Genomic DNA, 27,888 nt, shown 5'->3' with positions numbered 1-27,888 from the left:
TCCCAGTAAAACTCTTCAGGATGGAGGAGTAGGGGGAAGGTGGGTCAGCTAGGATGGGAGCAGGGGATGGGACGTGTAGTGGACTGGTGGACCAGCTGTGTGACGGAATGTTGGGATTCTGGAATGGAAGGTGGGTGATCGCAGTCTGAGGAGCAGCCAGGGAGAATTGCTGCACTGCAGTTGGCCACCTAAGACTTGTTGGCTTCCTGGACTTTTGCAATTTCCTGTTGATGAGAGAAGAGAAAGGAAGTTAAGGCAATTGGGCGCCGATAAAGCTGCATGGAAAGACGTGCATGATCTCAACTCAACCCTACCCTGCCACCAAACTGAAGAATGTGGGAGTGTATGAGCAACTTTTAAGCTGTCGGGGGATTCTTCCGCTTGTCTGCAAAGCAGAATAAAGACTGAGATATCCCTCATACTTACATCAACAAGAACATCTTTCAACTTCCCATAGGCATCTTCCAAGTTGTCATTGATGATCACAAGATCAAATATGCCAGGCTCCTTGCCTAAAACAGGAAAAACAAAGACTACTGAAACAAATAGGTTGTCATCATGCCATAAACTTGCATTTGACAAATACCAAGAATGGTGGCCAATATAAGGTTGCAACAAATCAACTGGCAATTCCTTAATGTATCTGCATGGAGGTGAAGCAGAAAGATGTTCAGCATCCTTACAAGGCATCATGTAAGTATATGATGGTGAAGCAGCATAACCCATAGTTTTGCCCTGGTTAAAGAAACTTACTGAGCTCCATGTCTAGTCGTGCTGCTTCCAAACGCTTCTGTAGGCTCTCCTCTGTTTCAGTCTGCCTATCCCTCAAACGCTGTTCCTGCAACCAGAAAAGACATGGGAATTAACAGACCAAACCAGGCATTTATCCATAAACTACAACAGTACCTTAACGAGATAAGCCAACCAGCGAACCTTACTATTTATTTCAAATTGTTTATAAAGAAACATACATAACAGAAAAGCAGTAGAAGCTCATTTTAAACTCCAACATGCTGTTTGCCTTTGAAATAATTATCCATGGTCAGGTAGCATAAATGCAATGTCATTTTTCAGCACTGAAAAATTTATCAGGGGACCACTGCCCTAATTGGAATAATGGATGCAGCAATAACCAAATTAATTATATATACGTACTTCCCATTGAACTGACAACAAAGATATCAATGTAGCAATGTAAATGGCACAAAATCCTGGCCACACAAGGTATGACTAAATACGGGCTAATGTAACATGCCATGTGACTTCCTGTTACAGTGCACCTGCATGATATGCAGAACCTTAATTCCACAAAGCTGTTGTCGCCTTTTCAAGGCTAAGGATGCATCTCTCCTTGTCGAGGCTGACCAGCTCTTACCAGGATCTGCATGGAGGGTGGCTGGATGGACACGTAGATGGGGTTGAGGTCGGTCTTCTTGATGTTCTTCACGCCCTGTATGTCAACGTCCAGGATGCAGATCAGGTTCTTGGCCTGGACGTCCTGCACGGAGGCCTTACTGTGGACAGTGGGAGAAGTACACATTACAGTAACCATAACAATTTCAACTGTGTACAATAATCTTTATTATTTGGGCTATAGTGGCTTTGGAATGGCCAAGTGTGCCATGCTGAACCTGGATTTTCTCAGAGTATGGGAGAAGGCATTCTGAAAGCGATTGGTCTATCAGTGAGCATCACATGCAAAATGAGGGGCGGGCGGGTGATCAGGTGAGCAGGCCATCAAATCCTCTTTCTCAGTAAGGTTACTAACCCACTCTTCCTGGACAACAAGGCTTTAGCCATGACATTCTGTACCTGACATTCTGACCCACATGTTTTACAAAAGCTTTCTACATTCCCTGAGACAATGAACTCTGCTCCCTTCCATTTGCCTCCTCTAAGCCAATGAGGCAATTATGCAACGTGTACCACTGACACTGTTTAGCACAGAGTTAAGGTGTTACGCTGGACCACTTCCTGGTTGGGCTGAAGGTAATCAATAAAGTCCTCCAAAATCCTCTGTTTATCCCTCATCCAATTAGTTACACCTAATTTTCACCAAGAAAACCCTATTCAATTACAAGTCCACATTATCAATGTACATGCAATATCTGTTGGAGACTTGAACCTCATTTAAAATGTTATTATCAGTCCCTCAGCAGAGGCCTCTACTTCTGCTTCTTTCCTGTTGCTAGTAGCCACAGGCATGCAAAATGAGTCACCGGGACTAACTATTTAACCTGGTAACATCTATGCAGTGTGACAATTATGAATTATTAAGCAGGAACAGAAATACTGAGAATAGTTCCATAAAGTCTCAAGCAATTTGTACAAAAAATAATCCAGGGTCATAAATGTATGCGGATATCAAATTCATTTATTGCAAGTTGTTATAGGCATAATGTATGCAACACTTGGGACGTCAAGAAATGCACCCAAAAACTATTCAATGGGGACCTCATTTGAAGCATGGACACACCTTGTTCCATACATGTTCCCAGAGAACTCCGCGTTCTCGATAAATTCCCCGTTGGCAATGCCCTCGGTCATCTTCTCCCTCGTCACATAATGGTAATCTGCGGGCGAGAAACGGACAGTGGCAGGTGGCATGAGGTTAAAAGGATTGAGAAAGATGATTCTACCACCTTGCATATCCTGCAAGGTTACATTGTAATATCAGGAGATGAGCATGTGCACCTAATCCCTTTGCCCACGCTTGTGGGGGAGATGAGCATCTTCACACGACTGCTTATACCTGACAGTCAGCCTTATCGCTGAATTCTCCAACTGGGTGACAGACCTCTAAGGATATAGACCACCTGGTTTTACGGTTGTTGATGGCTGCTAGACTTGGTTGACAGAGGCTTCAGAAATCACTTCTGTCTCAGTATTAGACAGCATTATCGGTATACCCTGTAACTTGGATGTCCACTGACTGAATTGTTAAAAAAAGCGATAAATATATAAATAAGTAGTAAATGCATAAATAACATTATCTTTAAGGCAGCAGGAGGTTTTTTTGTACCATAGGTTATACGGTATTATACTTGACTTCATTGCCCTCTGCACCTTGTATCTAAGTGGTTTAACACTGATTCAATGCACTTCCAGGCAGTGCAGTGACGGAGACCTTATGGAGCCGGAATGTGCAGCCCCCTTCATGTTGTGTGCGAATACGTGACTGAGCACAAGCTGCTTAGCTTGGCTGAAGAGGATTAGGCAGTCAGTTTTATTGAATGGTGTGCTTGTGTCCTCCACAGCCCTTAATACAAACAAATTATTTATTGAACTTTAAACACTCAAAATGTACATGACAAAAGACTAGGTTCTGAGTAATATTATTCCATCTGTTGCCTTTTTTATAGGTGTGTAATTTGGTTGATGCTGGAAGGTTCAGCATCAAACTGAAGCTCCTTGGTCTCAAAGCCTAAGCAGGAAGGACGTTTCAGTGTTGTTTCATGTGTCTTCGCTATGTCTTGGAGTAATTCAAGCCTAATTCAAGATGCTAAGACCCCTTTGGAGGCACTGGCAACTTTTATCCAAAGAAATTAGAAATGAAACAACCCATACAGGGAATGCAGCACATTCCACACAAAGGAGAAATTAGGGGTAAAAAATCTCAGCTCTTGTGAGCACAAAACTGCTAGCCTACACCTGTATACTTGTTACGTTTAAATTCTTAAATGTTTCTTTGCATAATAGCATGCAATACAGTCCAAGACTCCATTTGCTAACATTGAGCCATTTTCACAGAAATGATCAAAATGAATGGAATCCTTCATGTGCTACAGGGTTACATATCATAGTTAAAAAAGCAGATTACAGGAAATAGCAGAGCTAGTCACAACACAGTATTCACACACAACTATTTTTACTAAGGTGACTATTCATCATGTTAACATTTTCATTAGCAAGACAATCTTGTTTCAGTTATAATGCCTAATTATTTAACCTACAAGAATCTTAAAAAGAGGAAATTAAATGATGACAAATAGGATAAGACTCACAGGTCTCAAACAAAGAATACTTTTTTTACTCCAGATATCGAAATTGAAGAAATTCGACTGAAATATAACTTTCACACTGGATTTTGATCTGATGTTGCAATATGCACCAATGATCGGAACAAATAAAAATAATATCTAGTATTCCACACTTTATTTTTTTCCTCAAGTCTTCCTTGTTATTCCAAGTTGAAACATATAATGTGCAAGAAAAGTCATATTTATTTTAATTTGCTATTCAAAGTTGAGGCCAAATCACAAAGCTAAAAAGGGGACTGTGTTACACATTAATATTAATGTATATGAATTTAATAAAAAGGTATTCCCGTTTGACCTTAAAAAACTGATATAAAACTGCAGCACGTTAAAGCAAGAGATTTCAAACTGGAATGGGGGTACCCAATGTGTATGCCGTTTTTCCTTACTACCATAACTGCAGCCTCTCAATTTCATAGAGGTGCTATCTAGACTCTTAATGCCTATGGAAGGATGATTTAACCGATTCTGGTCACATCATATTCCCCATCCTACTGACTTTTAATCAGTGGGATGAAATACTTATTTAATTTTCAGAAATGTGCTGTATAGCCACTAGAGCTGTCATTTTTTCCCAAATACTGAGTTCGAATGAATCTCATAAATAAAATAAATTTGTTCTAATTTGTTTGAATGTTTTACCATGAAAATGTCAATAAAAATGTTCCACAAATGTATCATTATTATGGCCCAGTTTACATTTCCCATTAAATCAATGCCCAGATAGGGTAAACGCACTATGCTATGACTAAGGAAAAGTGACAACAGTATCTTTAACTTTTATTAATTAAAATAAAACCAATAAAGATCACAACAGAGCCAATGATGCCGTTCATGGCAATAAAATGCGGCTCATCACCTTGGTCTTGCTCTGGAAGGCTGCTGGATGAATGTATTGATCTAACCTGACCAAATAATGAAAAAGAATTTTCTTGAAGTATGCAGATCTGCAATCCATGATGCTTCTATAAATCAATGAAATAAAGACTCACAAGCTGTAATGCTAATGTAACGCATTAATGCACTGCATATTCTAATCTATAGGGAACACACAGAAAAATCACTGCTTTTTCCTGGGTCTAATGATTGGCTCAAGGACATCAGGGGGCTATTTTCAAAAGCTTTTTATTCCACGAAGTGAAGTTTAATAGTGTTTATTTCAGTAATGATTAAAAAAAAACAGCTTTACCGATTAAAACTCAGGAATAGAAAATCATTTCTTGAACATTGTAGTAGTCTCTTCACTTTGGCTACAAAAAGTGTGGTTTCAGAAAGTAACCCCCAGAGGCTAACATTTTAATCAGAACTTGTGTCTGAGACAAGGGATCACATGGAAATTAGAATTAGGACCTTCTACACCTTCAGATGACACGGACGACAGGACATCTGCTACAGGCAATAATGCTGCCCCAACAAGCATAGGGAGGCAATTCAGGCCTATGGAGAGAATGACAACAAAAAAGGCACAAGAGACTCCAGGGTAAGAAAGTTATAGCAAGTAAAAGTCAGGAATCCCAGTGTGGCTTTTGAAGCAGTAAGACAACCCAAAACTCAAAATCATTGGAAAAGACTAAATTATTGTGCGCATGATTATCAGCTACATTTGACTGGTGTGTCATTTCAAATCACCTTGGTGACAATCACCCTCCTGTGCAAGCACTTCCACAGCAAGCCAACAAGGACGATCCTGGGCATGAGGCCAATATTTCACAAAATGACTGACAGCGGCAATAAGACCAATTTCATCTGTGTATTTTAGTTCTTTTTGCCATATTAATAAAATACAGTTGGACAGTGATCAGCCAGGGTAAAGAAAAAGCAGGAAAAGCAACGGTTGGGAAACAGGCATCTACCAGAACAGGAAACCGACCCTGACTGAGCCAGAAATCACAGGTTTAAACAAGAGGTGTTAACAACTTATTCCTTGTGCTTCCACTTCCGGATAGCCACCAGTCCTGAAAAAGTGTGCTGTTCCCTATTATTGCCAATCACCACTAAGAGTAAAATCAGAATTCTAACAGAACCTAACCAGAACCAGAAGCCATGCTTCTGTAACTAAAACCAGCTGAGAGGGAGAGGCGTGGCATTGTACTGTAGCTATTTATAGAAATTGTTCACACTGGCCTACCTTTGCCGTTTTCCTCTCCAGGTCGGGGGTCCCTAGTAGTATCTGTAATTAAAGGAACAGCCAGTCAGTTCATTACACCTTTAACAGTAACAAACTATGTACACCTGTACACAGAATTCAGTATTCACACAAAAGCGCAGCTATCTTCAGTAAGTAAAGACTACATGAAACGAGTAAGTAAAGATTATATCAAACAGAATCTGGACAAAGTGACACTGAAATATACTGAACTGAAGGAACTATTGAAATTGAAGCACAAATGAATGCACAGGCAGTTCAGAGCAGATTATGGCCAAAACCATGAAAACGAGAAACACATGAATTGGTTATTTTTTATTTAGTCATCACTTCTGCACTTCCTGAACCAAGATGTCAGCATGCAATGAAAACCAATCTGGCATGAAATGTCCACATTGATCCACTTCATTTTTCTCAAAGGTGCAATGGCCATTATAACAGGGAGGCACCCATTCCAATCCAAATTTAGGAGAAGAACTTTGTTTTTTTGGCCAAAACCAGAAGGGGCTCTTTCTGGAAGCCCTGTCCATGATTTTAGAAAAAACATGACAACCAGAAACTCGGATCAAGTGCTTAGCTGGCGGGATCCTTTTTCTGGATTGTGTGGGTCAATCCCATTTCCTGGTAATCCGGGGACAGAATAGCGTGCACATGTGACACCCTGGGCCTGTAGGAGGCCAGTGGGAGGCAAGAGAAGGCCACAGACTGGATCTGGGGTTGGTGGTTGGTTGGAGTTTGAGGATTACTCACGTGACACGCTGAAGCCAAAAACACCCTCGTACTCCTTCATGAGCATCTTCAGGAGGGTGCTTTTTCCAGCACCGGATGGTCCAGTCAGCACCACAGGCCTTGGTCCTGCCATCGCTGGAAACCAGAGAGAGGAAGAAGAGAAAGAGAGAGGGAGGAAAGGGAAGTCGAGGGACACAGGAATAAGCAAATGAGCTCCACACCATATATTTCACAATTGCCCAATCCCACAATTCTCCCTTAGACAGCAGTCTTTACCAGACTTTTCTCTGCTCTCACTACCATGCTTTCTGAGCATAAGGACTGCAAGCGGACATTTCCACTAAAGACCTACCTCACTGGCTTTCTGTTTCGCCCATCTAGAGCAGGGGTGTCAAACTAAATTCCAAGGCGGCTGCAGTGTCTGTAGGGTTGTTTTTTCCTTTCAATCCACAGTCAATCAAGGCCTTGTGAACAACGTGTGTTGATTCTTTAGCCAATAAATGGCTTAAATGAACCACTGGTGCCAAGAATGTCCTGAAAAACAGCAGGCACTACGGCCCTCCAGGACTGGAGTTTGACACCTGTGTTCTGGTGTTCACAGACGCACCCCACGGTCTAGTGCTGGGGAGATTGTTTCATGTTGACTGGGTTGACAGCCGCCCACTCGTTGATTTTACTACCGCTGGTCTGCCTGTTCAGCGGGCATGGAGTGCTTCGGAGGGAAGTGTTCTCCTGAATCAATAGTGGAGGCCACAGCAATGAGCACCGACATACATGTGAGCAGGTAAAGGGGAAAATGCATTTAAAAACACCAGCTTATATCATTCCTGTGAGGCAGTAGAATGTCAGCTAGCAGATCCGGGGTCAGTGGCCGCCTGCTAATAAAAATTATCGAAGCTGACACAGATCAGTCACAGCTAGGGATGCCAGCAGTCCCACTGATGTCCATGCTCCTTTACCGAACCATTGTTGTTTTCTGTGTTTGGTGCTGCAGTCGTTGTCACTTCTGCACTTTCCAATCAGAACTAGAGAATCTGAATCGCTCTCCACTGGCGTGGAGTGCCACTAAACAAATACTTTGAAGCCGCAATGAGTATAGGTATACACAGTAAACATACTTTTTTATGCGGTGCCGTTTTCGGCTGTTGTTTGATTTTGGCCAAGTTCACCTTCTGCCAGACTGAGGAAGTGACAGGATGAGGGCAAGGTGGATGGCCAATGGGAAGAGCACACAGCGAACACCCGGTCCTCATGGGAGTTGCAGTATAATGTAGTATCACCATGAATTGACTTAGCTATTTCAAATCGCTTTGTAATCAACACTTTTTAAAAATAGAAAATGCTACCAAAAGCTCACCCACCAAAGTGGCTAGACAGAGTGAACGAGTTACATGCCACTGCCGAATTCTACCCCCACTTGGTGGCGGTGGTGTTAATGTTACCCTGATCTCCCATGTTTATTTTCCGTATGCAAAATGAAGCATGATATATGAAGCTAGAGACCTTGTACTTCCAAGAAGGCAGCATGTCATGGTTGAAACTATGAAAAGGGTATTCAAAACATGTGCCTTTGACTGAATCCCTTTTGTAACAACATATTCAGTAAAAGTAAAAAATACTCAAAGCATCATTATGATGAGGGTTCAACTTCGGCCAAAATATTTAGCAAACAAACTAATCAAAGATGTTTTGATCCCGTGTAAAGGCTTGAGGACTTGGTGATTTATTTTTGCACACTAAGTGCCTTCTTTCCATGTTCTGGCAAGCCTGCCTGTCCCACTCAACGCACCAAGAGGTCATTAGGCCTGGCTGTCTGATTAGAGCACCAGGGTAATCCGCCTGCCTTCTCCCCTGTCACCCAATTTAAACAGCAACGTTTCTGCTGGTAAGGTTGCCTTGCCGCCACATCATAATAAAAAAATAATGAACTAAAATAAAAAATTATAAATTAAAGAAATTTATATATATATATATATTAAATTCATTAATTAAAAATGTCAAACTTTATAAATATTTCTGCCTAATGCGTTTTCAAAACCACACTGTCGCGTCCGCATATTTATTTTCAAAAAGAGCCTAGGCCGCGCGCTCCGTGCTTGCTCCTTTCTGAGGAGGTTGGAAAACTTGCAGCGCGCTAAGGTCGCACTGTCTTTCAAAGCGTTACTTTTTTTTCTTCAGCGACCGAAAGACAACGAAACGGTAGGTAGCGACGCTTCAAATATGACCAAAATACCAAAATAATGTTAACCAGTGTTTGAATTGGACCAAATTAGGTGCCGGTACCTACTCCTCAAAATACATACTGTTTAAAATAAATTAATGTTGGTAATCAAAAGAAGAGTCGATACTCATATACACGTGCCCATCTCAAGAACTGGCGTTAACTATCATTCGGTGATGACAACTGGCGGATCCTTACTCTGTTCGGGCAAGTGGAATGCCTCATGCAGTTGTCTGATCAGACAAGTAAAAAATAAATGTGATAAATATGTAACGTTATCTGAAAATAAACAGTGTTAGTTTGTGCCGAAGCTGAACCTGTTCCAGTTGAGATACGCTACGTGCCTACCCTTTAAAAAACAAAAAATCTAGAGCTGCTGTTATAATGGTACAATACATCTGATTAAAATGGTGACCTGGAGAAACCCATCGGATATCGCGGCCGCAAATTGTTGGCAAATCGCCAAAACAGCGCGCATTTAAAAAATAAAAAAAAATTTTTTTAGGGCATTTAAAATGTGTGAGTGCTTCAACTACTTCCATTTCCATACTACAACATGGTGATTTTTTTTCCATGAAAACGAAAGGGAAAGTGTTTATTTTTAAGGTTTTGTGAATGTAGTGCGCTAGCAAAACTGAGAGTTAGGCTACAGTTGCTACAGCTGACAAAGAGGGCTGCATTCTAATGACGATTATGATTATAACGAGAGATGCAGTCTCACAAGCTGCTACATTGTCCAGAAATGAATACAGGCCTAACACTACCTCATAAAAAATACATTAATCAAGCATCTAAGTTAGTTAGGAAATTTTTCTATCATGCTTCTCAGTAGAATTAGAATGTAACAGAACAGAATCTTTAAAGCCATTTCTCACTTTTTCCTTTTTTTTTTGCATGGACAATGCATGTAAACTCTGTCATTGAGTGTGAGAGAGACAGAGAGAGTGCTTTGAATGTGGACCGAGCTCAAATTATATTGTTAAATAAAAAGATAAAACATTCTAAGTACTGTTTTGTCATGGTAATTGAGTTAATTTAGCAGAAGAATGTCCCTTTTAAAGTGTGTAACTTTTCTTGAGTATCAATTTTGGTTATATAGTCTTCTATTCTTGAAGATAGAACTTCTAGATGGACAATGTGCTCTTTTAATTGTTCTCACCCCACCATAACTCAAAATACAGGCCTATTTTGCTTCAATATTTACAAACAATACAAGGGTTAACAAACCTTTTATGGTTTTAAAGTACATCTAAAACTACTTTTTAGCTCTTGCAAACTGCTATTCCTTGTATCAAGAGCTCGTCAGAGCTAAAAGATAGATTTTTTTTTTTTTCACGCACATCTAGCGATTCATATGTACTTCACGGGATCAAATATTTGTGTATTGGTTATATTAAACGTTAAACAGATTGCAGATATTCAGTTTCCAAAAATAGTATGTGGTAGGGGTTGGCAGTTTTGAATCAGAATCCACCCCTTTACTCCACTTCCCGTTCATCTTTAACCATTCAATTGCAAATTTGAGGTAGATGAAAATGTTAGGCGACGTATTTTCACATTAAACAAATGAGAAACGTTTCCCTGAAGTTCAAGAAAGTCTCCCGTGATACCAAACATGCAGTGACACCAATTTTGCTTGTTAAAAATGTACTGTGTAGAATGTGTAGAAAATGTTTCAGTACAAACATTTGTTATACCAATTTAGATCTTCTTTCACCTCAGATATTCCCTAAGCATATATTACTCTTTTTTTCAGAAGATTAGGCTATTGCAAAAGCTGCTATAGTTGTTCTAATTGGTAAAAATAACAAATCTGAGGAACACCTACAGATACTGCATGCATATACATACTCTTATTAAAGACTCTTATTAAATCACTGTAAATAAATGACAAAATCATGTTTACATAGCACCATCTAAGAAATGGACATACTTCTGCTGCCACAGATATCAAACGGAAACACATACTTAAAATAAATGCAATGACGTCATGTTGTCACACCTAAAAGCATTTCATCTCAAGTTTGCATTGTGCATTCAGTATAATCTGTGGTTATGGGATTTCCATTTATTTCCTATATGGAAATAGCACATAAATCACTTCCAGTCTTAGCTTGTAGTAGGATCTTAAGCTCAGTGCTTTCTTTCTTCGAGACACAAGCATGAGATTTTCCATGAGATTAGCCCCTTGTTATTTGTGCCAATCAAGAGAGTATCTCCTTACAGAAGGCATTAAGAGCAGTACTACAAAAGAGCTACGGTTCTCTTGCTTACCTTGTCTCACTGTTAAAGAGCGAGTTGTTTGCTTGAAGCGCTTGAAAATGAATGAGGAGGTAGCGCTTTGCTAGGGCGTGTACGTGCGTGTCAGGGAGGCGGGTGGATAAAGTGACGTACGTTGGCCCGCCCCCGATAATCACTTCCTGAAATCTATTATCTTAGCTGCCACACCATTTCATAATGTAGCACAACTTGTGGCTGTGAGCAGTCTAACTATGCAAAACAGGACCAAGTGAAGCTTGTAGCTTGTTTAGTTTGATTTAGCTGATGTTGTGTACTGAAAGCAAAGGGAATCATTATTTCCTTAATACAAAGAACATTCACCATGCTGTGACAAAGCAGAGTCACTTCACAAAAACAGAAATGCCAGTGCTATGTCACTACCCAGATCGAGCCAACTTAAGCAGGACTGGCAGAAATGAATCACAGTCTGAGTGATTTCCGCATGCCGTCTTTAAGCTGTTTACTGACGGTTTCAGAATCGGAATGCAACCGAACTTCTTCCATTGTGAGGTTTCTGCTTCAGTGCTAGAACTGCTCAGTTACATCATAATGTTCCTGTGCACATCTCTTTCCCAGACCGCTGAATGTAGGCTATTTTCTGCGTGAGGCGCTACATTTCCTCCCTGCGGACTGAAGACCTGCGTCCGCTTTGTGCACCAACCCAAACGCAAGCCTTTAAAAAGATAAAGCTGAGAAGCTTATCCTCAAAAGGTCTTTAGAAGCCAACTGCCGAAGGCCACAAAAGAGGACGTGAGATTGCAGCGGACAAAAGGCAGTGCTCGCATCCCATCTGAAAAGGTGGGGAAAAAAATATGGGTCTTCTGATATTACGACTGGCGTGCTAGAATGTCCAAGAGCGCCCCTGCTTTAGAGTCCCATACATGAAGGGAGCACAGGGCTGGGGAACTAAACCTGTCACTGACGACTGTGGCTGGAGGTCAGGCCAGTGCATAGCCGGCCGTTATAGCCCTGGGAGGACTGGTTTTGGTCAGAGCGTTAGATCAACGCAGAGTGAAAAAGTGGCCAGCTGGTTTGAGTGCATCATGCCGGTACATTCATTAAAACGAGCATTCGGAGCAATTTGGAATGCTCAGCAATTGCATGTTGGGAATTGTACAGATAATAAGTGTCTATACTAGTACAGTATCTTGATAGCAGCAAAACACTGACTATCTTTCACACCAAAACCCAAAAACCATACACCAGGCGGCTCCTTCTGTGTCTCACCCAGCCGTAGCGCCAGACTGCTTTCTGGGACAAAGGGTCACCTCAGGTGTTGAGCACCCAAGGGCTCAGAATTTCCCTACCTCCCAGAGCACCCCTGACACATATAGCCTACTTAATGAAGCAACATCCTATTTGCCTATGAAATGGGATAAACCCAGAACTCAGTCAAGGCCAAGTTTTAATCCATTAAATACCACTAAAGCAACCAATTAGGTAAATAATGTGGGCACATATAAACTAAATACGTAGATCAAATAAAGGTTATAATGAAAACATGTACAGAATTTGAATGAACACTTATAAAAATTGCTTATCAAATTAGTGCAGCAATAAAGAGACAGCCACACACTGTCTTAAATGCTCAAAAACAAGTTTAGGCTAATGGTGCCAATGACATTGCGACACTGTTTTCTTTACTGCTAGAAAGCAGTGTTTAAAATGATTTTACTGTAATGCAGATGTTAAATGCATAGATATTAACACTTCATACATAGTATTAGATGGCATATACTAAAGGTAAAATGCAACAGAACCACAAATTATGCCTACTTTCCATGAAAATACTCATTAGTAAAGATTCCCAGTCCATGGCCACAGCCCCTTGGCCCTCCGCTAATTGCTTTGAAAGGAGGTGGAGCATGAGATTATGCGGCTCACTGGCCAAGTGGAATAAAATAACTCAAAAAGGCGATTACGTTTACACGTAGGCATAGCCAAAAGCTCATCAGATAGTCTGGAGTCAGCCATCGTAGGCACTACAGCTAATTGAGTGGGACAACCGATTAAGGGGCATGGCATGGCTGAAAGTTTCCTGAACCAAGGTGAACAGAAAAGCAGCCCACAATGAGGGTATTTCCTGTGGATCTCAGCTTGGCCAGCCTAAATCTTAACCTAAAGCAATAGAGTGACCATGCAAAACTGACTTTGAGCCTGCAGCCACTACAGACATATGGTGAGCTGTAAATGAACAAACTGTGGACAGCCCTAAGAAACAATAATACCTGAAGTGTACAACATGATGAAAAAGTAACAGACAATTTGAGGAAAGATAGCAGAGTATAAAGTTGTATTTTATTCTAAATAGGCCTACATCAGAGTAAAATTATTGTCATTCAAAATAGTGCAAATCCCAGAAACTCTTCCTCAAGTACAGTAATGAGACTACCTCCAACCTATTACTTCACTCCTCGGAACAAGAGCTGCCACCAAAGCAGTCTTTCATTGTAATTAAAGTGTTATGAATAGTAAACAACCGTTATAAATTGTCAAAAAGTAGGCTATATAGGCCCCAATACATGTAATAACCCAGCCCATTTCAACAGCTGAATCATATCGGCATTCAAATAAGGGCTAATGAAGACTGTTCACAGATCACACATTTACATTTTGCTTATGAACTTATTCAAGAAAGAAAACCTCATGTCATATGTACACTTAATTTGACATTCCCATTTTTAACCTTCGTTACCATAATGAGTGAACAGCTTTGGACTGAATCGAATTTAAAATTCTGCAGAGGCGAAGAAACAGAACGTACAGATGAACAGTGACTAAAATGAGGTGTACAAGTCTCCATCTGTCACTGTTTCAAAGCCATCTTTATGCTTTAGCTCTCTAATGCCATCTTGTGTCAACCCAAAAAAAGTTGATCATTGATTTTTCCTTGCCTCCTGCGATTGCAATTATTGTGTTCAGCATAACAAAAGGTAAAGGCAAGCCTGACTTATAGGATCATCAACTGATCAGCACAAAAACAACATGACCAAAAATATTCCACTTTTAATATAAAATACTGCATATAGATTTCTTAGTTCATATGCTTTAGCAACCATTTTGCAGGCAACAGCTCAGAAACCAGACTTGCAGCAACATAACCCACAGCTTATAAATTAAAGCAAAAGTCACACTGCAATTTGAACACTGAATGGGCCCATGATGCTGTGCTCTGTCGCACTCCACTGAATGTGAGTCATGGCTGAGAGTCAAAACGCAAAAAAACAAGCGCAAATCCGCAATAGCTGCGACCGCACACGCACATGCATCCATGTGTGCATGCATCCACGCACACGCCCTCACACAAACATGTGGCCTCTTCTTTGGTTCATGACCAACCTTTCCACAAAATCTTGTGCAAATCTGTGAATCCATTCGGGAGTTATGCGCCTTTTTATCATAGGCCACGCCCATCGCCACGCCCCCTCACACACCCTCACACAAACACGTGACCTCTTCTTTGGCTCATGACAAACCTTTCCACAAAATGTTGTGCAAATCTGTGAATCCATTCGGGAGCTATGCGCCTTTTTGCGCTAGGCCACGCCCATCGCCATGCCCCCTCATGGTCAATCGGCCTGAAGGTTACTCAACTGTACCTTCCGGTCATGACCAACGTCCATGCCAAATTTCAGCCTCCTGGGGCAAACACTGTGGCCACTACGGGGTGGGACACTTTTTATGGACCAACCGACCAGCCAACCGACCGACCGACTGACCGACCGACCGACCGGCCGACCGACAGAGCTAGAGAGCTGCCTGTCGCAGATAAAAAGAAAAGCCCTGTGTGCCAGAAAGGGGCTGTTAGACCTGCAGGAGTCGCCCGAGCAGGGATGCTGTGGAAAAGGTCTCTGTCACAGCTGCGGGTGACAGAAACATTCTCTGTGCATGCCTCTCGAGGGCTTAGGGTGGAAAAAGTAAGTGCTCCTGTCAAAATCAGAGCTACAGCTACCGCTCACATGTCTGACTGGAGTACAATTCTTACCAAGTATGATTCCACCACACAGGCTTAAGAATAGCACTGGTTGTCTGAACATCCCACTTACAACACGGTTTATTTCCAAGCAACTGAAACAACCATCAATGCTCTAGATACTTAAAGCTAAAGGAAACCTGATCTTAAATATAGACATTTTCAGATTATACTACGTGTGCATGTTCTATCAACTGTATGACACAGATGAGCAAAAAAATGATCAACCCTGAAAACTTTTCAACAGCCCTGTCAGTACAAATGAATTAATAATAGGCTGCATTAGCCTACATAAACAAACGCACTTCAGTGCGGTTGCTATTTTTCTTACTGTACTTCTCACCAGCAGATGTAGGTAGTTACCATGGCGGAAAGTGATGCCAGTAATATTTCTATGGTGAGGCCATATGAGCCTGATCAACTGCAGGATGATGGGGTTGTGGAAAATGCCTCGCTTTAAGCACAAGTCGGCCAACAGTAGGTTTCATTTGTCTATCAAACTGCATGTTGCTACTAGTGTTGTTACATTATAATACACAGCAAGCTGAATGTAAAAACACGCCTAGCTAAGATATCAAGCTATGCAATGAACTTTAGCTTTTGTGTCTTGTTTTCCTGGATTCTTTTTTTCTATCACAGAAAAAGGTTACGCCTTTTGAAAAAACACATTCCATATTTGCATATCACCTCCTTCTAATGTCATATGAAAAAGTCAGGTTGTCTGAAACTTCCAGTACCTCAAATACCTGTATCTGTAAGTTAAATTCACATGTAGCCAAATTAACTTCCTGTAAGAGGACAGAAATGTTTATATCTGGATTTCTGTGTTTACACAAATCTAGAACCATGGTTTTACACTTTTCCAGCTTCAAGCAAATCTTGACCTTAAAAAATGACAGATGGAAATTTTTTGAGAACAATTCATTTTCAGTGCCAGGAAATCAAGAATTCCTCCTTCCAGCAGGATTTGAAAATAATTTAGTATGCAGTTTATAGAGAGATTCTGTCCCAAGCCCGAGATCAGATTCCTTTTCTTTCATATAATGGGTTGGAATTAGGATGTGAGTTGTCTAAGCTGAGTTGCTAGAACAGCTGGGCGGGAATACCCATGTTTTTTGGAGTTGTTTTGCAAATTTGAGACCAACACTTGGCTACCAGTCATCTTCTACAATCATGTGGTAAGGATCCCAATGAAAATCGTTCTAACAGAAAAAGTAGTTCCACCTGCAGGGAACCAACAAATTGTAATTGATCAATATTTCTCCTCATCATGCAAAATAAGTCAAGTCTCTAATTAGATTTAATGACAGTACTGCCTGCAAAAACACACAATGTAAAGACGGCTGATTCAGTAAATACAGGGAAGTGTTCTAATTTAATTCATATTGTCACATGAGTACAGTCATCTGATTCCACTTTGAATACAAACAGTAACATCCAATACTGGTAAAATTGTCTTTTCACATTTTGTCTCAATTTCTGATCTGTGTTATGAACCTACATCTGGAAGCATACATATCAATGGTGCACAAATTTAGTAGGTCATCGCATCACAGTGCCAGAGTTAAAGATAAATTCAGCACATGTTGTGAAGGTTTCAAATCCAAGGACCATAAAAAACTATTCGTCTTAATCTGACGTTATACAAGACCACTAACCCTATGTACTACAACATCAATAATGGATCCAGTGTGAATGAATAAGGTTAGGTAATTTAATGGTTAACAAATGTTTAACAAATGAATCAAGACAATATCTATACAACTAACTAAATGGCTAGCGAATCAAATTAGCACTCAATCTCATTTCATAAAAAAAAACATTATTGTGCATATCTGCAATATTGTGGAGTACTACTTAACACGACCCAGCATCATTCATTTAACGTTACCACAATGGTAGCTAGTCAATGCTAGTTACGTAGCAACCTAACAAGTAGTACTTCGTGGGCACTGCATTGAAAATAGCAAAACAATAACGCAAACAAGACAGTTACAGTGAGAGATTATGATATGACTGCAATGCTATTGTTTCACATCAGACAGCATTTAATTTTTTTTTTTTAAACTTACCTGAAAAAATTCTGGAGAAAAGCCTTAAATACATCTGGAAAGAAACTGCTACAGAATCTTAAGAATTTCTCCACCACCACCACTCCGTCTTGAAATAACTGCCTTCCGCGTGAGAGCCATTAGATACTGCACCGACGTCATCACAGTGAGACGAATAAAATTAAATGCCATGGCAACTCTATGGATTTTACTTGCCTTTAAAGGGACAGACTTTGTTTGTTTTTCCGGTTAAGGTTAACTTTACAGAGGAATAACACGGTTTCAAAATTGCGTCAAATTGGGAGGCAACGTGATAAACAACCACGGTCAATATAATTTTACCAACACCAACTGCACCAATGCCATATTAACGCCAGTTGATAGCCAGTGATCTGGACTGATACTGGGTCTAGCTAGCTAGAAGATACTCACTTTTTCCTCAAAAGCTAGTTTAAATGGCAGCACTAAACAGATTTATATATGTCGCGATCCGACCAAATGTTCCTATTTCTGTAAATCTGACAAATTTGACTACTTAGTTTCAGTTGATGCCTTTCAGATTTCAGCAAAAATTCAGTCAGCTAAGTTTTACAGACAGAATTCTTTGAAGTTTGACAAACTAACAAAACTTGAGTCAAAAATGGAACCCATTATTGTTGTCAGAAATTAATTCAGCGCATGTGGCCATCTCAACGAAGCCCTTGATGAAAAACGGAACGGAGGAGGTTAGGAATTTCTGAAAGATTTGAAGCGCAAGAACAATCGGAATGTATTAAGACAGTTCCAGCCATTAAATTGTCCACGATGCCATTAAAATAAGTTAACCACACGTCATCGCCGAATACTTCCACGAATCACGGACAACATTACTTAATTTCAATTTCTGAATTTCCCTCCCTTCAAACAATGCTGAGTGGGGACAATAAAAATGAAGACAGCATACGGATGTGTTCTACATGCGCACAGACTCGCTGGGTTAACAAGACTGGCTGAGATTCGGGTCACTAAAGGGCGGAAATAGCTGGCTAACGCTGGCTAATAAATAGATTAGCTGCTGTTGCTAAGAAAATATATATCAAAACAAGCCAAGAAAATAAATGAAACGACTACTTCAACATATGTGAACTTCTATTCGTCTCCACTCTGCTAGCTTGTTGATTTAGCTACCTTTCATTATCAAGTACGACGTCCTCCAAGGAGGTTTTAGGAAACTCCCCGGATGGACACACAGAAGGCCGCAAAGCGGGAGAAGCATGTGTAGACAAAGCTAGTGTTGGTCAAGTAGCTAATCAGTCTCATTATATCAAATTCAGAGATTGTATCAACACAAATTCACAGATATCTCGCATATAACATAAAAATGTTTGGTTCATCGAGATCTGGAGGTGTGAGAGGTGGACAAGATCAGTTCAACTGGGATGATGTGAAAGGCGACAAACACAGGGAAAACTACTTGGGTAAGACAACTCTTTGGTTTAAGTTTGGTAACATATGAAATATATTGTTGATAATAATAACATGCCTGACGATGTTCCAGTATCGTTTAGATAGCTAATGGTTACCTAATATTACCTATAGCTGGGTAAGGACCTGTCTATTTTAGCTAACGTTTGCTAGCTAAAATAGTGTGGAAACGTGTTAATCATCAAACGTTAACTTAGCTAGTTGCGTGTGGTCGCATGTCTCTTGCTTCAGTGTACTGAAATTATTTAAAGTTTAGATGCACCACGTAGAAAAACCAACGTTATTTTCCTAGGTGTCGCCGTGATAATGTTCCGGATCAACTAATATTTAGCCACCAGTCGCTAGCTGTCTGAGCTAGACTAACCTACGCGGGTGGCGGCTGATATTAATAGCGAAACATTTTACCTATGTCTTGGTATAACCTGTGGAAAAATTGCGACAAGTCACGTTAGCATATTATGCGTCTTACCTTTTTCCTTTGTGTTGTCCCTCATTACATCCCCTATCAGGAAATCTATGTTGAAATTGAAACCACACTTCTTCCTTTGGCACATCGAATGCTGGCAATCGAACTGAATGCACTATGCGTGTAGAGCCGGGATGCCGATCCACCCTGTCAGTATTTCAAGTTGTATGCACACCCGTTTCGGTGCCATTTGAATGCTGCCTGTATTCACGCTACGAAATTAAATACTTAGAGAAAGTAACCCATATAGGCTAATTATTTAGCGAAGTAGTATTCCAATGTAGTAACTAATGTCCGGCATCTCCTAGATTCCACCAATCTAGAATTTAACGTTAGTAAATTTAACGTTACTTTCGTAATGTTTGTTGAGAAATGCAAAGTGAAGTTGATTTTATTGTATTACAGTCCAAAATAGCATTACATATTCACTGTGTAATGCGGTATTGTTTGTGTGTTCATGTAACCTATCATCTCAGGAAAACCGAGTACAAAACTAGTTCTCAATTTAGGATTTATTCTTCATATTCTGTGCAGCGTGTTTTCATGTATTTTGCAAGATTAGGAAACGTAAACTACGTCAGGACCACAACACCATCCACCACGAAGCAAATGTGTCCAAAACGCACAAAGTGCATTTCCTAATATAACTTAATCGCTGACATTTATGTAAAAACCCTGGCGTGCTTTTTTCCACAGGCAACTCTCTCATGGCCCCAGTAGGCCGATGGCAGAAGGGTCGCGACCTAACTTGGTATGCCAAAGACAAGCACGGCAGAGCATCAGTATCAAAGGAGGAGGAGCTTGCTGCTGTGCGGGAGGCCGAACAAGAGGCTTTGATGGCCGCCTTGTAAGTAGCCACACCGTTTCTGCAGAGGCACAGGAATGGTCACGATATCTGCAAAACATGTAAAGGCTTTTTCTCCTGAAAGAAGGCCCCAAGACTAACTAACTTTTCTTTTCACAGAGGTTACAAGAATTTGAAAAGACAACCAACTGGTCTGACCAAAGAGGTTTGTCATTAAAAGCATGAAAGCATCAGAGCTTTTGTCCTGTATGTGGCTTGCACAAAAATGTATTAAAGCGAACATGTCTGCAGTATTGTGGAAAATAACATAATTACACACTTAGTTGCCTGTATCATAGATAAGGTAGATAAGTTATGGACACCTTTACATGCTGATGTTTTCATTGTAGGCTGAATTATATGCTTTGTTCTATACTAATAGTGTTTATTTTATGTTTTTTGCAGACCCCAGGTTGAAATGCCCTGAATCAGATTTGATTCCTTACTTTATCTCAGTCAAGGCTTACTTCTATTTTAAATATGTGGCAGGAGCTAAAATTGAGTGGAAATCCAAATTTAAATTTCCCGGCACAGTTAGGCCTGTTTTACCAAGCTGCTTTTTACAAAACTTTGTTATACACTTCTGTTATGTGTCTGTTCATTCACACATTGCAGCAGTGGTTCCCATTATTCATATGAGCCACTTACTTTAAGAGGCAGTTTCAACTTGGACTGTGCATCTGCATTGTCTTTCAGGATTTGGCGGACGTGTGCAGGAGGGAGGGGGCAGCAGAAAGCGACGGCAGAGACGTGGACCGCGTTTCAGGTCTCGGCAGCTCGGGGTGACTGAATCAGTCTCGTTGTTGACCATTTATTGATAGACCATAGTAAACCCTTGTCACAAATTGCATCGAGTTGACCGACAGTGATGGCAGATGGTCTTTCCAGGGACACATGCACAGCATAGTATACACATTTGTAAAATGAGCTCTTAAGTGTTCGCACAGATTATTTGTCCTGGTGGCTTGGGGTGCAGCTATGGTTGGGACTCAGTTATAGTTAGTCCTGAAACAGGGGAACCTTTATTTATTCCCATTGCTGTATATTGTGTGCCATGCATGATACCATGTGTGTATACATTTGTAATGGAAGGTTATGGTAGGGAATGCTGGATAAAATGCGCCATGGGATGCTGTATTTTAATTTGAGATGACTACTGCATTTAGAGGGCTGACTGATAAACATAATGGAGTGCTAACTGCCGGTTAAGTGGTTTGATTGTTGTTGTACACACAGTCATTGATGAAACAAATGTCTTGAGATTTTCCATAACAAACCGGTACCTGCCCGCGGCAGATGGGTTCCTTCTCTGAGTCCGGTTCTGCTCAAGGTTTCTTCCTGCTATCAGTCAGGGAGTTTTTCCTTGCCACTGTTGCCCTAGACTTACTCTTTGGGGGCCGGTTCTCTGTAAAGCTGCTTTGTGACAAAGCTCCTTTGTTAAAAGCGCTATACAAATAAAATTGAATTGAAAAATTGAATTGAATTTTTGCTTCATGAATCTTCCGTTGTGTGCCACTTGACCCTGAAACCTTTCTGAAATAGAATATATTTTAAGAGCCAAGTTTAATTTAACATTTATATACGTTATATATACTGTTCATGTATGTTCTCTTAATGTTCGAGAGTTCCTTAGGTAGAGAGCATCCATCAGAGGAAGTGTAAATGGAATATCTGTCTTGAACTGACCAGTTTTCTCTGTGAATTAGTTTGGGATCAAGAAGAGTGATGATGTCCAAGCAGGAGAAGGAAGCAGCAAAAATGGGCTTGCCAGTTTTCACAGTGAGTGTGATGTTTGCTTTATCTGTAATTTGTCAGCCCTGCCCAAGAGCAAGGGCTTTTAATTAGTCAATTCAAAATGAGTCTTTTGATCATATTCAATAATTTTACAGCATCATAAACCCGAAGGCCATCAGGAAGTTTCCAGCATCAAGACTTCAGACACCAAAAACCAAGAAACTGATGAACTAAGGTGCTGCTGCCACACAAACCACCAAATCTACCATCTAAATATTTTTATTTTAGTAATGTAGTGTATTATTATTATTATTATTATTATTATTATTGACAGTCACTGTACAGAGAATGTCAACAAGTAAAGCATTCTATAGGGTAAGGAAAATTGGATTAAAAGATGAGTGGGTGCTGTGGTGAAAATGTGTTGGAATTTTTGTAGGGACAATATTGAAGATCTATCAGGCTAAAAAGACAGGTTATCAGTTTAACTTTAAGTGTCAGTGTTGAGTTTCCGGATACGCTGGTGGTCAGAGTGTGCGTGACTCCACTTGCCAACAGCCAACATGTCTTGCATTTTTTCTCTGCCAGACACGAGAGCAAAAAGAAGGGCAAAAAGGAAAAGAAGAGTAAGAAGGAGAAAAAGAAGAAGAAGAAGAAAGAGAAAAAGCTTAAGAAGCAGTCATCATCCTCGGGGTCGGAATCGGAGGACGATCTGAAAAGGTGATTTGCTTTGTTGCGTCTTTTCAGAATGGCGCCCAGCTCAACTGGAAGATCATGCATGGACTGCTATTAGCTCCAACAGACGTTACCATTAATCTGACGATCACATTCGCAGCTTTTCACTTCTTGGAACACGCCACTTTTAAATATTTATCACATTTGTGGCGATACTGCTACAGTCTTAGTCTCAGCTTTTCATAGGCACTTTCATAGGCATAAGCAAATGAGGTGAAAGCTAATGAAGAAGAGATGATGTAATGTGTAACTGAGTACTATTATTGCACTGGACTTCAGACACAAACATCACAGATGTCCTCACTGAAAATAGGTCATGGACAGTATATCTTGATAATGCATCAAAAGAGCGTTTCGATCAAAATTTCTATTTGATCCTCATGGCACCCCCTCCGCAGTTACTGCCACGGCTTGGTTGGACAAGCTTTATCAAACAAGCCGTACAAATGAAATGGAAGGGGGGGGAGGCTGCATGAAGGCAGATTGTGATCTTTCTCAATTATGGGCAATGCTCTAGTTTTTGTAAAAAAAAATATGACAATTTTCCTCCCATTCCTGAGGTGGAAAGTCCGGGGGTCAGAAAGTAAAAGTCCTGAAATGTGTTTTTTCCACCCATGAACTCAGCCAGCTGATTTCACTGACTTGTTTTACCTGGCTGAAGAATTGTGCTGATTACCAAATCCAGGAAACAAAATACTGGGAAAGACTTACTTTTTAAACCTGGATTTTTCACCTCTGCCCAATTTGGACAGGCTGTTTGTAGTTGTATCCCTACCATCGCTGCAACACCGATCACAGGCTGTTATACATATCTGGCTTCCATCTTGCCGCTACCGAAGCTGGCTCTGTTCGTATTAAAGTTAATCTGCGCTGTAGCAGGGCTGTACAGTGCTCCCATTATTATGAGCATTTGCTTAACAAAACCAATGCATGCTAACTGGACAGATAATTTAGGGGCGCATGTACTAATTGGGATGTATTAGTGTGCTCCTAAAATTTTTAACTTAGGGGCATAAAAATGTTATCAGAGCCCTGTGTGCGACAGATTGCTGGTGCGAGAACGAGCTGGACTGCCACGTGCTTGCCAATTACACATCGCTCTACAGGTGTCTCAGTGACTATACGCCAACAGCCTCACTCAAATACGGCTCCCAGGGGCCCCAGAACATAGTATCTGAATCCACAAAAAACACAAATGGAACTAGATGGAAATCAAGATGGGGCTTGCTAGCTAAGTAGTGTGTTCCTCATTCATTTACTTTGTGTTAGCCCTACAGAGTGTGTCATTTGTTTTTATGCCTCCGCGACGGCACAGCCATGGCCGGAGGCATTGTTTTGGGGTTGTCCGTCCATCTCATTCTCGTGAACGCGATATCTCAGGAACGCCTTCAGGGAATTTCTTCAAATTTGGCACAAACGTCCACTTGGACTCAAGGAATTCCGACACTGCCTCCACACTGTCCAGTTCCAACCTGATCACCTAGCTGGCCTTCTTTAACAGCTTGTTGAGACTGCTGACCTCCAAGCCTTGATACCACCACCCCAGCACCTCACTGCGAAAAACAGAGCTCATTGGTCTATAGAACATTATTCCAGGAGGCTCATCCACTTTTGCATGAATGTGAGATGAGAATTGATGTTTCTCTTGAGCCGCGTTTCCACCAAAATTACCCGGAACTTTCAGTCCCAGGAACTACTTTACCAGGAACTAAAAGGTTCCTTCAGCCAATGGTTGTCTGCGTTTCCACCGGGGTCTAAAGTACCGCGAAGATTAGGCAAAATAGCCCACTGACGTTGTCGTCGGTCCATCTGTCATATGATTTCTTCTGTAAGCCCATACTACCACCGAAGTAGCCTACATTATTTTCTAATAACCGGGACAGCCCGGAGGGGTTTATTCCACATATACAACGGGTTACCAACAATGACTATATATGGTTACTTTTGTATTTATTGATTTTCATATATCCTCTCAAACACATTCATTAACAGCAGAAAACATGCACACGTTGTAAACAATTTGCTGTTTTATTACTTTCTCGTCGTCAATTCCATATAGGCTAATCGCAAAATGACAAGAATAGAACGAAAACTCGGACTTGCGTGAAAATGTAAATTAGTAGTGGTACAGCCACCGTTTGCTTTCCTTCGAAGTTACTGCTAGCCGAGCAGCGAAGTGTGCCCTCCAGATGCGAACCATGCACCATAAATGAGTCCATAGTCTTCCTGGTCTTTTCGTGGAATTGAAAAATGGCAGTAAAATTGAGTAAAATTACGGCAGTCTGAAAAAGCTAAAGGGAAGATTACTAGAATTAACCTGTTATTTTACCCGGATAAAAAGTGCGGAAGGTGATTTCCAGTTTGCTTGTACTGTATCACCAGTGTTAATTATGCAGAACTACCGCATACCTCACATAACTGTATCAAACGTTTTGAGTCAATTACAACGGGCTAACAAAGAAAATCCGGAAGAAAATATTCAGCAACCGAATTAATCCGTTTGAATGTTTTGGTAGCCTACGTAATATGCTGTCCCAGCACGAATGCTTAGCATTTTATAAAACGAATACTAAAGCAAGAAAAGAACAGAAGAGCACACGTTATAATTCCAAGACGTTGACAGGCTATAACCAAAAGTAGGCTACTGCGCCGCATAACATACAAGTTTGATTTGAAGTTATTATGAAAATAAATTGGTTTGCGCTGCATATTTTCAAACATGGCGGGTAATGGCGGAAAATAAATACAACACAAATGCTACGAGTACTCGACCAATCAGAAATGTTCAGCGCTGCAAGCTCCACCCAAAAGGTTCCTGTACTTTCGGAAAGTACTACCCCCCGAGCAGGAACGTTTTGGGGGGTAAAACAAAGCCCCCAGAACTAAATTTAGACCCTAGTTCCTGCGGTGGAAACGCACTGAGTTCCTCAAAAGGTTCCTAGTTCCGGGGTATAGTTCCTGCGGTGGAAACGCGGCTTTGGTAAAGCAGTGGTTTTCACCTTGCTCCTCCCAAGAATCCGATTTTTTGCCTGGCCTCTTTCTTATTGTCGAGTCATGAACACTGATCATAGCTGAGGCTGGAGAGGCGTGCAGTTCTTTGGCTGTTCGGAGATCTTTTGTGCCTTCCTGGGTGAGGTGTCCCTGTGCCCTTGGTGAAATTTTGGCAGGCTGGCCACTCCATGGAAGATTCACTACTGTTCCAAGTGTTCTCCGTTTGGAGATAATGGCTCTCACTGGTTCGGTGGAGTCGCAGAGCTTAAGAAATGGCTTTGTGAACTTTTCCAGACTGATACATTTCAACATTTTTTTTCTTATCTCTTCTAGGATTTCCTTTGATTGTGCCATAGTGTGCTTTTAGAAACCTTGTGGTGACTACTTCACCCTGATAGTTTCAACGGGGCTGGCTGCAATCAAGCCTGGCTATGTTCAATCAGCTAAATTTATCAATTAAATTTGGTTAATTGACTAAGGGGGCAATTACTTTTTTACAGGGGTCATATGGGTGTTTGATAACTTCTTTCATTAAAAAGATTTGTAATTCTTTCAGATTACTTAAAGTGAAGATGGGTGATTTGATTATGAATAAGTCATTTGGATAGTTGACATAAAGGAGCAAATTAAATTAAAATTAAAACAGTTTAATTTTTTAATCTACTTTAGAGCAACTGCTTTGCTGCTAATATTGTAAAAGCTCAGTTCTTTCAGCAATGTACTATACTCCAGTCACCCCACAAGAGGGTGCAAGAGTTCTATTTTGTCAAAACATTTTTTTTGTCATTTGAGATGGAGGCTCTGCTTTTCTGGATGTTCATCAAGATCTATGCAGCAAGTGAGGGTTGGAGACTAATTAGATTTTGTGACATACATTCCCAGACATACAGTTATAGTACGGAAAAAGAACATAATCTGTCAGAGCAGGGATTTTGGGGTGATCATGGGTAAATATATTTAAGTGGATCTTATGGGGTTTGATAAGTCTGAAAGAGCAGACTAAATTGCGCTGTATTAGTAGGCACTTGTGAGGACCTGAAAGTTTCAATGTGGACATCTTGGTGTAATGCAATTGAAATCTTTTTTCACTGACCCTCAAATCTATTGGTTGGGAGTTCACGTTCGAAGGGGTTTGTGCACCCATATATCCCGTATCCCTCCGCCCCTCCCCTGCCACTCATTCATTCAATTCCCCCACCATTCATTCATTTGTGTGCGCTTGATCTTCTCAGGAGGAGAAAGGATGACTACCGCCACCACCGCCATCATCATCAGGATCATCATCCATCATCGAGCCGGCAGACTGGAGCCAGGCTCCCTGACAGCCATTCACCGGGCGGGGCAAAGGCCGAGCCCCGCCCCCGTCCCCGCTGCTCGCGCTCCCCCTCCCCCTCCCGGCAGCGGCAGCGCCACGACACGGACTCTTCCTTAGACAGGGGGTCCCCCGCCCCTCGGCACAGCACCAGCCGCCGGCGAGCCGCCCCATCACCCCTGGGCCTGGGCCACAAGCGGCGCCATGATACCGACTCTGACTGACCGGGCCCCGCCCACCGCCGGGAGGAGTCCCGGGAGGGCGTCCAATCAGAAGGCTCCCTCGGCATCAGTCATTCTTACAGCGCAAACGCGTGTGAAAGAGTTCAATCCACAATCCGCAGCACAGCGTGCGCATCAGGGCTCAGCAGCTAGCATTCAGGAGGACATTGGCCAGAAGGACACAGCGTGAGTGTGCTCTGTGTACATCGTGTCACCCAGTCACTGATTCAGGATCAGCCAACTCAGCCTTATTTATGTCTAATTCCTTTTGTGTATTTAGCCTGAACTGACCCAGTGCCACTGCTTGGGTAAGTTAATTTTTAACAAGGATACATAATGGCCCCAGGCAAATAAATTGTCTTGAGCCATTATCTGTCAAGAGGTAATTGCCAGTGTGGTGGCAGTAAAGCTGGTATTTCCCATCTTAGTTTAGATATTTCTTTTTATGACTGTGATTAGGCATTATTGTGATTTGTGTACTTCTTTTTAGAAGTTTGTGCCCTCTGAACTTCAGATATTTCATCTACAGATTTTAAACCTTTTTAAAGAAAAGCCATGAATTTAGCAGCCAGCATCCAGTGTGGTCATCATTTTTCTGTACATTCTCCACATTGAACCCATGAGGCTTCAAAGCCTGTGTAATTAACATCACGGTTTCAGACTAAAATCTTGTTTTGGGGTGAA

At 41.2% G+C, this 27,888-nt stretch overlaps 2 protein-coding genes across 5 annotated transcripts; one reads left to right on the top strand and one right to left on the bottom strand.

Moving 5' to 3' along the window:
* Positions 1–150: 150 nt before the first annotated feature.
* Positions 151–19,531, bottom strand: guk1a (guanylate kinase 1a). Of its 4 annotated transcripts, none has more exons than XM_064346995.1 (9): positions 19,371–19,531; positions 6,934–7,047; positions 6,166–6,207; positions 5,388–5,474; positions 2,477–2,573; positions 1,376–1,514; positions 754–838; positions 427–512; positions 151–224 (listed from the first exon to the last, which is right to left on the bottom strand). In XM_064346995.1, exons 1-9 carry the CDS (start codon positions 19,453–19,455, stop codon positions 189–191), a joined length of 771 nt encoding a protein of 256 aa, XP_064203065.1. In that variant the 5' UTR covers positions 19,456–19,531; the 3' UTR covers positions 151–188. The 4 variants fall into 4 exon arrangements, with proteins under 4 accessions (XP_064203065.1, XP_064203066.1, XP_064203068.1 ...); XM_064346996.1 differs by lacking the exon at positions 19,371–19,531 and adding an exon at positions 17,459–17,701; XM_064346998.1 differs by lacking the exon at positions 19,371–19,531 and adding an exon at positions 11,408–11,513.
* On the top strand, positions 18,384–27,888 carry c8h1orf35 (chromosome 8 C1orf35 homolog). The gene is made up of 8 exons (XM_064346994.1): positions 18,384–18,894; positions 20,064–20,214; positions 20,332–20,377; positions 20,908–20,993; positions 21,918–21,990; positions 22,101–22,180; positions 22,534–22,665; positions 26,904–27,888. Exons 1-8 carry the CDS (start codon positions 18,798–18,800, stop codon positions 27,205–27,207), a joined length of 969 nt encoding a protein of 322 aa, XP_064203064.1. The 5' UTR covers positions 18,384–18,797; the 3' UTR covers positions 27,208–27,888.

This window comes from Anguilla rostrata, chromosome 8 (genome assembly GCF_018555375.3).
Source record: "Anguilla rostrata isolate EN2019 chromosome 8, ASM1855537v3, whole genome shotgun sequence".
NCBI lineage: Eukaryota > Metazoa > Chordata > Actinopteri > Anguilliformes > Anguillidae > Anguilla > Anguilla rostrata.
This window is presented reverse-complemented; position numbering and strand designations above follow the sequence as displayed.

What these genes read in the sequence shown, in the direction of transcription:
- c8h1orf35 (XM_064346994.1), top strand. Translation starts at nt 18,798, where the DNA reads ATGTTTGGTTCATCGAGATCTGGAGGTGTGAGAGGTGGACAAGATCAG. An exon ending in CAACTGGTCTGACCAAAGAG is followed by an intron (nt 20,378 to 20,907) that starts GTTTGTCATTAA and finishes ATTGTCTTTCAG; the next exon opens with GATTTGGCGGACGTGTGCAG. An exon ending in TGGGCTTGCCAGTTTTCACA is followed by an intron (nt 21,991 to 22,100) that starts GTGAGTGTGATG and finishes ATAATTTTACAG; the next exon opens with CATCATAAACCCGAAGGCCA.
- guk1a (XM_064346995.1), bottom strand. Translation starts at nt 19,455, where the DNA reads ATGTGCCAAAGGAAGAAGTGTGGTTTCAATTTCAACATAGATTTCCTG. An exon ending in GGACAACACAAAGGAAAAAG is followed by an intron (nt 7,048 to 19,370) that starts GTAAGACGCATA and finishes TCTGGTTTCCAG; the next exon opens with CGATGGCAGGACCAAGGCCT. An exon ending in TTTTGGCTTCAGCGTGTCAC is followed by an intron (nt 6,208 to 6,933) that starts GTGAGTAATCCT and finishes CTTTAATTACAG; the next exon opens with ATACTACTAGGGACCCCCGA.